Source organism: Ochotona curzoniae, unplaced genomic scaffold, assembly GCF_017591425.1.
Source record: "Ochotona curzoniae isolate NIBS_2020 unplaced genomic scaffold, NIBS_Ocur_1.0 patch52, whole genome shotgun sequence".
NCBI lineage: Eukaryota > Metazoa > Chordata > Mammalia > Lagomorpha > Ochotonidae > Ochotona > Ochotona curzoniae.
Window position 1 is genome coordinate 24327 of NW_024467031.1, and position 14715 is coordinate 39041.

The following is a 14715-nucleotide window of genomic DNA, read 5'->3' on the forward strand; positions in this document are numbered from 1 at the left end:
TAATTCAGTAGCATCACTCAATAAAAGATCCCTGATTAGGGGAGACTGGACAACTCTTGGAAGTGGTGACACCGTGCACACATCACATGGCTCTTCCTGCAAAAGGAGACCCTGCAGAAGCCCAGGATGGCAAAGATGTTTCTTGGTCCACAGCTAAAACATCCAAGAGGGTGTCTTCCTTGCAAACCTAGATTATAACCATGATGTCTTAGACATTTCCATGGAATGCTAAGTTGTGAAGTCACTGTAACTTAGGATTGGGTTTGGGGAGCTATCGACCACCACTCAGTTCCTTGCTATCATGTGGTAATGACCTTGAAAAGTGTGCCTGCAAGTCGTTGGGAACCTGATTCCCCGCCTGGGAGCAGTGCTTCTGTTCCAACAGCCACTCTGAGACGCCGAGCTGATTTCCCAGTGATGGCACCGCTTTCCTTATGAGGGAATAATTGACCCATTTATGGTCTCGTTTCAGCTCCTTGCAGATCCGTGTGCCAGCAACCCTTGTCACCATGGCAACTGCAGCAGCAGCAGCAGCAGCAGCAGCAGCAGTGATGGCTACCTCTGTATTTGCGATGAAGGCTATGAAGGTCCTCACTGTGAGCAGGCACTGCCCAGTCTCCCAGTCTCAGGCTGGACTGAATCCACAGCCCCTCGACAGCTCCAGCCTGTTCCTGCCACCCAGGAGCCCGAAGTGACCGTATCCCGCTCTCAGGCCACCGTGACGCTGCCGACATGGCAGCCGAAAACAGGCCAGAAAGTTGTGGAGATGAAATGGGATCAAGTGAAGGTGAGGACATTGTACTGCGTGTGGTTTTCTGTAGGAAATCAGAAATGTCAAAGGCATTCTGGTGGTTCTACCATCAGCAGTGAAAATGGGAGAACTCTCGCCGTACCCCTGGTGGGGAGTGTTTGGTATGGGGGTACAGTGGGGTAAGCACACTTTAGTGACACTGCCATCACACGTTGGAGCAAGCTGCTCCGCTTTCAGTTGAGCTCCCCGCTAATGACCTGGGAAAGCAGAAGGTGGCCCTCCTGCAGTGCTGGGAAGCTCAAGATCAAGGCCAGCTGGGAGTCACACGATGTGTTTTTCTTTGGATGCCATCACACTGTGACCTCATGTGGCAGAAGGTGCACAGAGTGGATCATGCCCCAGCCTCCTCCCAGAGGCCTTGTCGCCTGAGCCCACCACCTTGAGGGTTGCATTTCAACACTGGCATGCCGAGCAGAGGCAAGGGAAACTTCAGGAAGCTGATGGGCAGTGGAATTCATGGATACATTTATTCTAGTGCAAAAAAATTGGAAACCCATGAATAATTTTTCATTATAAAGTCATGGAAAATGTATAATATATATATGTATATATATGTGTGTGTATATATATATATATAAAACCTAAGTGTGGATTTTAAGTTACTTTTGGAGCCAAGTAAATGTATCTTTTTGTTGCATTTTTCTGTGAGCTTTTCCAGTGTTGTTCCACATTCAGGCCCTAGCAGAAAGTTAGGGTGCCCAACTATGTAGTTGTTACTGTTTAGATTCTGGTTTTAGTACCTTTTACTACTTAGGTGGGACTTCAGAATATTTTGAGGATGTGTTTAACAATGAAATCTCCAAATTTTATTTACTTTGACGATAGCAAAATGTTGAAATGTGTCCCACGGGATTTGGATTCTGGTACCTTCAGAAGTCTTACCTGAAGATTATTTCCTGGTAAATCTCTAATAAAATGTAGAGTTTCCAGCTATATCTCTTTGGGAACCAAATCTACACCAAGAGTTGCAGCTTTGCGGAAACAGCGTTGCTTTGTTCCATGTCTTGGTGATGTGTTACTATAAGGAGTCTAACTTATATTACCATCAAGGATTTGTGTACAAAAAAAGTAAGAGGCATATATCTTATTTCTTGGATGATTTGACTAAGTTTTTGGTTGGCCCACTTTTTTTTTCAAGCCACACAAGCTTATGCCGGCCACGTTGAGACTGCGTTCTTAGCCTGCCTACCAGAACCGGGCGCTGGCTGCTCTCATTTCAGACTTCCGATAAGTGCTTTGAAGTTGCGTTTAATGCCTGTCTTGTAGGTGACTTATTTCTTGCATGTCAACTGGATTTGGTTCCAGGTTTATCAAGGAAATATCCTTTAAAGAAAATTGCTCTCTGACCGGCCGTTTCAGTCTATTTAGAGTCACAGTTCTCTGCGGTGGCTGCAGGTGACAATGAAATGTCCAGACTTTGTGTCAGGCATTATTTCCTTTAAAAAAGATTCATTTGGGCCCATAGCCTAGCAGCTGAAGTTCTCACCTTGCATGCGCCAGGATCTCATGTGAGTGCTTCCCATTCAGCTCCCTGCTTGTGGCCTGGGAAAACAGTCGAGGATGGCCCAAAGCCTTGGGACCCTGCACCTGTGTAGGAGACCTGGAAGAGGCTCCTGGCTCCTGGCTTCAGATCAGTGCAGCTCTGGCCATTGTGGCCACATGGGGAGTGAATCAATGGATGGAAGATCTTCCTTTCTGACTCTCCTGCTCTCTGTAAAGCTGACTTTCCAATAAAAATAAATCTTGAAAATAAACAAGATTGATTCATTCACTTGAGAGAGAAAAAGGATGGTGGTATCTTGCATCCACTGGTTCCTTCTGATGGAGGCTGCGATTCCATCCAGGGGTCGGGGGGTGGCAGGGGCTAAACACTTTGGCCATCCTTCGCTGCTTTTCGGGAGCATTAGCAGGGAGCGAGATGGGAAGCGGGAGGCTGTGGGGTCGTGGGGGACTGAGGTGTGTGCAGTAGCTGTCACTGATGCACATGTGACAAGCCAGGCTTCCGTCTCTGAGCTGAGCGGCAGAATCTGTGTGACGGCACACTGCTGGGGATGCGTCCTGCAGGTTGGGGCTGAGGGGCGTGGCTGAGAGCTTTGTACAGTGCTCAGGGGGTTCCCTCCTTGAACACTTTCAGGCCCCCTTCCTTTCCTTGGTCAAGGACAAGGACCATAACCACATCTTAGAGACGAAGTGAGTGCAGTGGTCAGGAGCCCTTCCCTGGACCACAGCTCAAGAGTTCCCAGTGTGCTCAGAGAGCAAAGCCATGCACCCCCAGGAGCTCCTCTGGCATGGAGGGCTGGCGGTGGGGGGCAGTGGTGGCGTGTGGCTAACAGGCTAATCCTCCACCTACAGTACTGGAATCCCAAATGGGCACCCATTCTACATTTGGGTACTCTTATTTCCAATTCAGTTCCTTGCTTGTGGCCTGGGAAAGCTGTAGAGGATGGCCCAAATCCTTAGGACCCTGCACCTGCATGGGAGACCTGAAACTCCTGACTTCAGATTGGTTCAGTTCTGACTGTTGTGGCCATTTGGGGAGTGACCCAGATGATGGAAGATCTTACAGTCTCTCTGTGTCTCTTCTTTGCCCTCCTCTGTAGATTTGCCTTTCCAATAAAAATAAATAAATCTTAACAAATATGTTAAAAGTGAAGATATAACAGGCAGGAATGAGGAAGGGCCCCTTCCCATTTCCCACATCCATCCACACGGGCGGGGGGTCTTTCTCACCATACACACCTATCTCTGGCAGGTGTGAGCCCGTCTAAACAGGCTTCCTCCTGTTCTTTCAGCATCTGATGCTCAGGCTGAGCATAGAGCAAGGGCCCAGGGGTGCTGTAAGGAAGGAAGGGGCAGGGCGTGCAATCCTGCCACCTTTCTGGAAATATCCAACTTTTCAGTTGATTCAGGAATTTGTAGGTTGCTCTTGGGAAAGACTCTGTGTGTGTGTCGAATGGAAGGCTTTCCTTTCCAAGTTCCTGTGCTGTCACTCATCTCTCCCATTCTTGTTGAGGCGCTGCTAAGGGGGTGAGGGGATTCACCATCATAACCCAAGAATGGGTCTCCTTCTCTTTTCACAGGTGATCCCTGATACTGCCTGTGGGAATGCCAGCTCCAACAGCTCAGCAGGTGGCCGCTTGGTGTCCTTTGACGTGCCTCAGAACACCTCAGTGAAGTAAGACATCTCATTGTGTGACAAGATTGGGCGGGCCGGGGTGGGGCTGGCATTGCAGAGCAGCAGGGTGGGCTGCTGCTTGCCTCCTATCCATATGGGCACCAGTTCGAGTCCTGGCTATTGCATATACTATCCTCTCTCTGCCAGTGTGCTGGAATGGCAGCAGAAGTGCTGGACTTTTTTTTAACCCATGTGGGAGATGCAGATGGACTTCCAGGCTCCTGGCTTCTGCTTGGACCAGTGTCAGTCATTGTAGCCATTTGGGGAATGAACCAGTGGTTGGAAGATTCATTCTCTCTCTCTCTCTCTACTCCCACCTTTCAAATGATCCAATCAATGTAGGTATATCTGTGCCTATCTGTCCACCTATAATAATGTATATACAGAAACAAGTTTGGGATGGGGCATGTTTTGCCTAGTAATTAAGATGCCACTTGGACCACCTGTGCCCCATATAGGAGTGCCCAGCTTTGCTCTTGGCTCCAGCTTCCTACTCATATACATCATGGAAGGCGGTAGCTGATAACTCCAGTACATGTGTTCCTGCCCAGGACCCATGTGGGAGACGTAGACAGATTCGCTGTCTGCTTGCTTCACTCTTGGGCAATTGTAAGCATTTGGGGGAATGAACCATTGAACGGGAACTCTGACATTCTGCCTCTCAAACAATCAATTGGCCAATCAATCAATATATAAAATCAAATCACTATTGATCCCATGTCCATGTGTCAGGTGCTGTCTTCTGTCTAACTGGCTCATTTCTGGCCAGTCCAGTGGGCACCCTGAGGATGCGTCCCTTGTCTGCAGGAGCTGGAGGAGGCTCTGTCAGCACAGGGCGTCACCTGGGATCTAGCTGGGGTGTGCACTTGACATAGGATAGGACAGGTCGGAGTGAGCAAGTCCAAAGCTGGATGCCTCTGTTCCCATATGTTGTTTGCTTCTCAAATGACTAGTATCTTTAGATTTTAATTTTCCACTGGTTAAACTCATGCAAAATTTACCCCAAATTTCAAAATCCACATATTACAATTTTCTCTTTAAAAGCAAGCAACTGAGAGGAGTATTTAGCTAAAATGCTTTCAAATGATAGATTGCTCAATGTCACCCGAGAGCCTAGGGAAGAAGCATAGCAGAGTGACATTGCCCAGGCGAACGCCTGCCACTGCTGGGTGCTGTCTGTGTGGCTCCGAGTAGGGTGTGCAGACAGACGGACAGCCTATGTTACCTTCTTGCCTTGTCCTCTGTGCCACCACCTGCCACCCTGCCCATGCCACCTGTGCATCCTTAGGTGTGTCTGGTGGGATTTTTGAAGATGGTGGAACATGTGGCTCTGGCTGGTCAAGCTGATATAATTGATCCCCTTTAATGAGGTCAGTGGCCACCCCAGCCCTCTTTTCCATGTGTACCAGCCCCTTTTTTTTGCCACGTTGCCTTCTAAACAATTGAGTTTCTGAAAATGTCTGTTAGGCAGACTTTGTTCCCTGCCCTCTGTGTCACCCTTCCCCGAGCCTTGAGTTCTGGGCGAGGGAAGAGCCATTTAGGGGGCAATGTCCCAGTGAAAGGGAGCTGGCCTCTGAGGCCTCTTCAAGCTCCGCCAGCAGGGGGAGCCCGGAGCTCAGTGTTTCATTGCTTGTCCTGGTGAAGGCCCTTAGTCCAGGGACGGTTCTGGAGAAATGGACAGGGAGCCCTCAGTTCACTTGCTCTTACGAAATCGTCTCTTGACTTCTTCCCGTGGAGGGGAAATAGTCTTATCTTTAAAGCCTTTCTCCAGAGTTCTGGTCTGCAGCCTCTTAAATGCTTTTGGTTTTGTGCTCTCCATAACCCTGACAGGCTGCAGGATTGGGCAGAAATGGCAGAGTGTGGCCAGGATACATAAAGTTCAGAATGGGTTTAGTGCCCTGGTTTCTTGGGGGGTGATGTAGAGGTAGAGGTGGCTGAGGAGGTAGTGGCGGAGGTGATGGAGGAGGTGGCTGAGGAGGTGGTGGGGGAGGAGGTGATAGTGGAGGTGATGGAGGAGGTGGGGGGAGGAGGTAGAGGTATGGGTGCAGATGTAGGTACAGGTGAGGATGGAGCCTTGTCCTTTGCTTATGGGGGTGGAAACCCAGTCCGCCGGGAGTGCACCTGGAGGGGCTGTAGCTGTCATGGCAGCATGCAGTCAGGGGTCTCTGTGAAGATGTGAAGGCAGGCACACTTGTCAGGTGGAGAAGGGGTGTACAGCATGGGACCTGGGAAGAGGTGGCAGACCCTTGTCCCCACAGCATTCGGTGCAGGATGGAGGAGCAGGTGCTGAGGCCCAGGGGGGAGCTGGGGTGAGCTGGGCAGGCCTTCTGCTGCGTCTCATCTCCTGCACTGCATCCTGAAACCCGCCAGAAGCCAGGGGTGCTACACATGGGGGGCACTGGGAGAACACACTTGTGGAGGGTTGGGTTACAAACTTATAAGACATTTAAGCAGCCTTTATGTACTTATTAGTATTGACTTAGATTGGTTTACTTTGAAAGGCAGAGAGAGGAGGGAGGGAGTGTGTGGTCAAGCATGCACACACACCAGTGGTCTGCCATCTGGTAGGTTACTGTGCAAACACCAGTGGTAGCTGAAGCAGGGCCAGGGTCAAGCTAGGAGCCTGGAACCCGGTGTAAGTGTCCCCTGTACTTGAACCTTCGTCTGCTGTCTGTCAGGCTGTGCGTCAGTAGGAAGCTGAACAGGAAGTCCTAGAGGGCACTGTGGCATGGCGCATGAAGTCACTGTCTGCATTGTCAGCTTCCTGGTGGGCACCAGTTCGCGTCCCACTATTTCACATCATCTAGCTCTCTGCTAATGTGGCTACGAAGGCAGTGGAAAATGACCTAAGTGCTTGGCCTGGGCATCCACAGGGGGACCTAGCTGAAGCCCCTGGCTCCTGGCTCCTGGCGTGGGCCTGGCCCAGCCTAGGCCATCTGAAATGTGAGCCAGCTGCTGGAAATCTTTCTTTCCTTCTCTCTGTTACTCTGCTTTTCTGGTCAATCGATCAAATTTTTTTTTTTCGGTACTGAAATCAGAACTTGAACCAGGCACTGGGAATGGGAAGGGGCTCTCAAGTGGCATCTGTAACTACTGCCCGAAGCCCCTTCCCCGAGATGCTGATGTTTCTTCGTCTCCTTCTCTTTTAAATTTTAAAATTACTAGAGAGGCAAAGGGCGTAGACAGAAAGAGAAAGACAGAGTGTGTGTTCCTACCCACGGGTTCAGATACCTGCAGCCGTCAGGGCTGGGCCAGGCTGGAGCTGGGGACACAGCTGCAGCTAACAAAAATCCAGTGATTGGAAAGATCTCCTGCTGCCTCCCAGGCAAGGAAGGCACACGAGCAGGACGCTGGAGCTGGGAGACTCTGGGACTCAAACACAGGCATCCCAGCCAGCGTCCTGACTGCGAGGCCCAGCACACTTCCCCAGAACCCTTTACCTTGTGTGGCTGCGGAAGAACTGATCTCCAAAAACTTGAATGTTTCTTGGAAGTGCTCCCCAAAGGTGAGTTCCTGATTGCTCGTCGAGTGTACTTTGAGTAAGTGGAGCAGACATGTGCAGCCTTCAGCGTTCACAAGCGGATGTAGCAGAAAAGGTGGTGGTTCTTGTCCTCCCAAGACCTGTGTGGCTGCACGCGTCGTCTTGAGCAGCTGACGGATTAGCTCTAGGATGTGTTTTTCTGAGCATGACTTTCCATCCTTGCCGTTTTCAGGATTCTGCAGGATGCCTCCATCTCGCTGATTCTGTTGTGGAAGGTCACGGCTGCGGGCTTCCGGCAGTGCTCCCTCATCGACGGCCGCAGTGTGACGCCCCTGCAGGCGCCAGGGGGGCTGGTGCTGCTGGAGGAGATGCTCAGCTTGGGGCAGAACCACTTCATTGGTGAGTCCTTGGCGTCGCAGCAGCACCCCACCTCCAGCGCAGCTCGGCTGTGTAGAGCCTGCCCGTAGGCAGCGTTGTCCACGCGGCTGAGCTCTGTCTTGTGGTCAGAAAGTTTCCGAGGTGTGTGTTCTGAAGGCCAGGCCAGGCCCAGCTGGGCTTTCTGCCGCGGAAGGAGATCTCCCACCTGCACATGGCTGTGATGAAGACGACGGGGCCAGGCTCATGTCCACCTGGGTCTCCCACTCAGGTGCGAGGTGGACTTGAGCCATCTTCTGCTTCCTTGTCTCGTGTATTAACCAGGAGCTGGATCTGAAACAGAACAGCCAGGACTAGAGCTGGGATGGGATCCAGCACTGCAGGTGGTGGCTTAAGCTGCTGTCCTACAGTGCCAGCACTGTACCTTGGTTTCCTTTGTCCAGGTGTTGGGGCAGCTGGAGGGCAGCTGGGTGCTGGTCTCCCACGGAAACCTCTGTTCCCTTTGATTTCTGCTTGAGTTGGGCTCTGGGGGTTGTGGCTGTCTTTGCCTCCATCCTCCACCCTGGGTCACTTCTGGTTTTGAACACTTTCTTATACTTGCATCTAGACTTGCATTTTTGAGTTTTCTCTGTAGCACATTAACTGCTTTTCTGTGACTTGGAGCTGATATTTCAAGAGAATGTGTTAAGTGCTACTAGTCTTTAAAGGGTCGTTCGTGTTGCCAGATAGGACCTATTGAAATATTACCTTACATTGTATATTGCTTTTGCTTGTGATGTGGCTGTAACTATAGACTGGTCTTGGGAGTCAAGATGGAAGTTAATCGAATAGGACTGTCTTGGGTTAGTGTAAAATTCTTCTATTGCAGTGGAAGAAATGCTGTGAACTCATACACAATCTGTACTCATTTTTCACTGAAAAATATTATGTATAATTTACCGTATTTTGAAAAAGGGTTGTGTTTATTTGAAAGAGAGTTGAGGGAGAGAAGGGGACACACACACACACACACACCTTCTGTTACTCTCCAAAAGGTTGCAATGGCTCATTCTGGGTCAGGCTGAGGCCAGGAACCCGGGACTTCATCTGGGTCTCCCACATGAGCAGCAGGGGTCACTCATATGCTGTTTGGGGGTAAATAGCCACATTAGCCTCCCTTTAACTGTCTGGCTCCACAGGGAACATCCGAGGCGCTCTTAGCTCCTCTGCCATCTCATTGCCTACAGTTGGAGTTTGGGAGGAGTGGGGCTGCTTGCTGCAGTTGCATTTCTGTAGGGCAGGTGTGGCTTGTCTGCACCCTGTAAGGTGAAGCTCCCCTGCCCCAGTTCATCCCTGCCGTGACTGGAGGCAGGCACTGTCCAGAAGGGCGATTTCAGAGCAGGCAAGCCCTGTGGTGGTCTGCAATGTCACCACTTCCGTTGGACCCTTCTGTAGGCTTTCCCTCTGATGTCAGTGTAGGTATCCGCTTGTCTGGAAGGGGAACCCTGCTCTGTTGCCCCTCCCCACCTAGAAACTCCCTACTAGCCTAGAGAACCCCTCCCCCACCTCTCTGTGCTTGGGATTCAGATTCTGATGACCACAATACCTCATGTGAGCCCTTCTGTCCTGGAGCTCATCTCCTTGAGTCTGAATCCTTTCAACCCAGAGTATTCTGATGGGTTGTCTTTTTGATTGGAAACCCAGGCAGGGCATGCCTCTGTGTGTGTGTGTGTGTGTGTGTGTGTGTGTGTGTGTGTGTGTGTGTGTGTGTGTGTGTTTGAAAGGCAGAGTGACAGAGAGATGAGGGCTGGAGGAAAATAGAGAGAGGGAGGGAAGAAAGGAGGGAGGGAGGCAGAGAGAGAGATTGAGAGAGAGAGAGAGAGGAGGGAGGGAGGGAGTGAGAGTGCCTCTTCCAGGTTTTCTGTGTGGGTGCAGGGGTCACTACTTTCCCAGACTCATTAGCAAGGAATTGGATCAGAAGTGGAGTAGCTGGTGCCCATATGGGATGCTGGCTCCATAGGTGACAACCTTACCATACTTGCATGGACCCTTTAGTAGGTCTTAATGAGAGGATGGGTTGAGTTTCCATCTTCCAGTGGACTTCTGGGGTCACTGGCTTCTTGAATTGGAATCTTTCCATTCAAACAGAGGCACTGAACTTCAGCCATGTTTTTGGAGTGAAATCTAATCTCCTTCAGGGGCCATGTCTTGTTGCCCCAGGTCCCAGCTTTGTGACTGTCAGCTCATCCCGCTGCTGCCTCTGTGGCATGCTGCCTCCCTGTGCTCCGAATGCTGGCAGTTCTGCCTGCCCAGATGTAAGCTGTGCTTTCTCAACCCCTGCGCTTTGTGGTTTGGATGCTGCTTACCTTTTATAAGAAGTTCACTTGATTCAACCCTGCAAATATCCTGTGTGCTTCTCTGTCTTTGCTTCTGGCTTCATTTCTCCTGCTCCGATTCCCCTCCCCGACTCCCAGCTCCTCTGTAACATCATTATCGGCCAGTTGTTTGTTTATCCTTTTCTGTCTCGGTAGCTGGCATCACACAGCTTGGTGTCTGGGTATCCTCCCTAACCTCCTCCCTGTTTTTGTTGCGTCTGTTTTGTATTTTTAAGAGAGGTCAGCCTTCTAGAATGAACAGATCACATCAGGACTCCTTGACAACATGGTGACCATGTGACAGTCACACGACTGACTGAGTTACTCTGCTCAGCAGTTCCTGAGCCACGTGAAGAAAATGTCTACTGCAAGATGTCAGCTGGGACAGTAACTTCCTTTTCTTTTTTTTCTTTCTTTCTTTCTTTCTTTCTTTCTTCCTTTCTTTCTTTCTTTCTTTCTTTCTTTCTTCCTTTCTTCCTTTCTTTCTTTCTTTCTTTCTTTCTTTCTTTCTTTCTTTCTCTCTCTCTCTTTCCCTCCCTCCCTCCCTTCTTCCCCTCCCCTCCCCTCCCCTCCCCTCCCCTTCCCTTCCCTTTTTCCTTCCTTCCTTCCTTTCTTTCTTCTTTCCTTCCTTCCTTTCTAAGCTTTGCTTACTTTTCTTGGAAAGGTAGATATACAAGAGAGAGATAGAAAGAAAGACCTTCTATCCACTGGTTCACTCCCTAAGTGGCTGCAATGGCTGGAGTTGAGCTGATTCGAACCCAGGAGGGTCTTCTGGGTCTCCCACATTGGCATAGGGTCCCAAGACCTTGGGTCTTTCTCTACTGCTTTCCCAGGCCACAAGTAGGGAGCTGGATGGGAAGTGGAGCAGCCAGGACACAAACTGGTGCCCGTATGGGATTCTGGCGCATACAAGGTAGAATTTAACCACTAGGCTTTTGCGCCAGGCCCCACTGTAATTTCTCTCATTGCCTCATTCACAGCCAGATTTCCAGCCAGGTATAGCCTTTCTTTCTGAGACATGGAAAAGGGGGAACACCTTGGAGGGAAGGGCTGGGAGGGGAGCAAGACAAGGAGAGAAAGACGGAGTGCGGGTGGAGACCATCCCTAGTGCTGGAAAATATAAACTTCTGGCACTGTGTGTTTTGTCTTACATCATTTTCCAAAAAGATGGCTTTTTAATATAGTCTTTTGAAACATTACAAAAGGCTCAATTTTTAAATTTCTTTTGGTAAGAGTAATATGTGCCAGAAAGACAAGGAAAAGTGAAATGTACTTTTTTATAATTCCCTCTCTATCCCCCCTTGACCTCCAGTGTTCATATTCATGGTGTCCCCCCTGCGGAGGCTTTCCTTGCCCACCGTGCATGCATGTGAGTGATGTATGTTGGTGCTATCATTTGTGTATTGTCTTTATATGCCTGTAGTGTGTGTAGGCCTGTGCCTGTTTAGTACTTAGTTGCCATCAGTTGACCAGTTTATTTAATCAGTCTGTTGTTAAATGATTCCAATCTTTCTCCCTCCCTTCTGCCTCTCTAAACAGAATTTCAAACACCATTGCAAGCATGCCGTTGCGTCTTTTTTGGGTTATAATCCCAGCTATGGAATTTGCTGGATCAAAAGCTTTGTACATTTTATTGGGAAAGGAGATGGGTGGTCCAGACTGCCCTTAAGTTTCTTCCAGTTTTCACTCCTGAGGGCCAGTTTGTCTTTGGAAGTGTGTAATGTTTGTTTCCCATGAGGTTTAGCTGGAGCTGGTCATTGGATTTAACCTGAACATGACCTCTCGGCAGCTTCCTGAATAGCCAGCCTTGGAAGGCAGCTCCTGGAGGAGGAAGTGGCTTCAGCAGTTCCCCGAGCAGGCGAGTGCAGGTCCTCTCAGCACAAGACACTGAATGTGGCTTCATTGGCAGCACACGTATGCCCCAGGGACGGCAGATGCAGTGGTTTCATGAATAGGATTGCACATCACAGTGAGCATGAAACAGAAGGGTGTGTGAGGGACTGAGCGAGGGGCTACTGGGGTCATGGTCCCGACTCCAATGTCTGGTTCTGGGGACCTCTCTTCTCCCTTGAGGTACAGAAAACATTCCTTTTCCAGGAGATGGTGCTTTCTCATGCCACTTCATGTCTCTCTCTCTCCCTCTCTCTCTCTGTCTCTTTAAATAAGATTTGTTTTACTTGAAAGAGTTGCAGAGATATTACATCTGCTGACTCACTCCCCAAATGGCTGGTCCAAAGCTGGGAACCTGGAGTTTCTTCCAGATTTCCCATGAGGAGCGGACACGGGGGTCCAAAGCCTTGGGCCATCCTGCACTGCTTTCCCAGGCCATTAACAGCGGACTGGATTGGAAGTGGAGCAGGTGGGAGTAGAATCAGATCCCACATGGGATGCCAGCGCAACAATCACAGGATTAGCTGACTAAGCTATGGTGCCCCAATCCCTTTCCGTATCTTTCTCTACACTTCCTTTTCTTTTGCACTTTAGTATCTGGGAAGTAACTATTTAAGACTTTTTTTTTTTAAATTGAGGTCAGAGTGATTACATGAGAACAGGGCAAAGCATTTCCCAGAATGGACAAATATTTGCAGACTCTAACGGGGGTCTTCGCGAGATCACTTGGTTTTACGTACTCATGGTTGTTACCATTGTTTCTTTGTGAAGATCTTGGGTGTGAAAGTCAGCAGCAGCAGCTGCAAATGGAGCAAAGCAAGGCAGCAGCAAGGGAAGACTGCCCACCTTTTGGCAAGGGATAGAAATAATGACTGCCTTTCAGAGGCTGCCTTGCTGCGGGGTCTCTAATGCTCTCCCTGGCATTTGGGTTCTGAACGCTGTTGGTATTTTTGGCATTCACAGGCATCCTTAACAAGCACGGCTCTCGCAGCTGTCCTGTTTCAATGCTGTCATTGCGAGAGTTTGACCTACAAATGTTACATTCGCTTCGCAGACCAATGGAAAGGCCTTCTTAAATGAATACACTGACAAGCGCTGTTGGTCTACATCGCTAATGATGGGCGACAGGCTCGGTAGAGCTCCTGTGACTGAACAGAAAAAACAAGCCAGGCTCACACCACCTGCTCCTCCACTACTCCCCCGAGTAGCATCCACAGACATCCAACGGCTGTTCTCAGCACTGAGGTTCCCCAAAATGTGAGACGCCAGCCCCTGACTCCGAGGTGTTAGCCTCAGACAGACAGGACTTCATATGTAACCCAGATAAGTATTGTCCTGTAGCCCAGACTTCTGCTTAAGGTCACATAGAGATAAACACAGTCTAGTAGCCAAAAATGAGCACATTTGAAGCCTTTACTTGCCTTTGTGAGGGAATATGAGTAGCAGTGAAAAGAAAATATATTCCAAGGCAAAAGTCATCTGCATCTCCTCTCTCAGTAGTCGCCATGTGTCATGCTGTGGCTCCCTCTACCTGTGTCTGCTCCCCAAACTCTCAGCCAGGCACCCGTTTTTGGAGCCTTTTCCATCCTTGCTCCTCTTTGCCTGTGTGTCCCGTCCTCTGTTGTACGTCTCAGTAGCTTCTCTTTTGTTTGTTCTTAGTTCACCTTCCAGTCTTGTCCATCATCTGGGCTTCCCCTTCACTGAGAACTTGACCAGGGACTGATCTAGTGAGTGAGCCCTCCTTCTCACAAGCTGGAGGGATGAGTGCAGATATTCATGCATTAGTCATTACTTGTGAATGGTAATGGTTTTGAGATGATGTTGCATATAAAGGGTGGACTGAGAAGATTGCCTAGTGCATGCAGAATGTTAGATGAATGTGCAGTGAACGTAGGGGTTATCTGAGTGCAGGATGGAAGAGTGATTACCAAGGGAAAAGGCTCAGACTTCCAGGCATTCCAGATGCAACATGGGAGGGCGAATGGGTGTGTCTAAGAACTCAACCTCCCTCCCACGTGGGTCTTAGCGACTGAGTACTTGCTGCATTGGCAGGTGCTGGAATTGGGAGCTGAACTGGGACTCCATCCAGGAACCTGAAAGTGACATGTAGGTATCTTAACTGCTAGGCTAAATGCCTGCCTCTCAGGCAGCTTCTTAGGGAGATGAGAAGGTGAGGGGGTACCCAAGGTGGTGATGATGTTTTGTGTGTGTTACTGGGGCAGCTTTAGCTGGAAAAGGTCCAGTGCCCACATCAGGTGGCAGTGGCTACAGAGAGCAGGGGTGGTGTTGGTGCCATTCATGTGGAAAAGAAGGCAGGAGGAAGAGATGGCAGTATGGAGAGCAGCAGACATTGGGGTTTTATGGAGGACAGGGCAGGGGAACAGAGCTATTAATGGAAGGAATGCCTCTTCTGAGCAAAGTGCAAGAGAGAGAGCCTAGACTGGAGGTCTGAGGCTTAGGCTTCTGGGTGGGACATCATGAGGTCCGAGTCTTTGGTGATGGACTGGTGTGGAGTGGCTGCCGTCCCTGGTGGGACCCCCACCTCTCTGCTGAGGCAGCACCATCTTCCCAGGCACAGCTGCTTTCTTGCCTTTCTTGGATTCTCTCCTCTTGCCACCTGCTCCTCTCT

At 49.8% G+C, this 14715-nt stretch overlaps 1 protein-coding gene across 1 annotated transcript in view; it reads left to right on the forward strand.

Annotated features, from left to right (window-relative positions):
* Window positions 1–472: 472 nt before the first annotated feature.
* Window positions 473–14715, forward strand: part of LOC121168087 (delta and Notch-like epidermal growth factor-related receptor) — a gene marked incomplete at its 5' end in the record, with an annotated part of 181059 nt that continues 166816 nt past the window's right edge. Inside the window, 3 exons of the mRNA XM_040997852.1 lie at window positions 473–787; window positions 3892–3986; window positions 7700–7866. Coding sequence (XP_040853786.1) covers window positions 473–787; window positions 3892–3986; window positions 7700–7866 — 577 coding nt within the window. The remainder of the gene's footprint in view (window positions 788–3891; window positions 3987–7699; window positions 7867–14715) is intronic.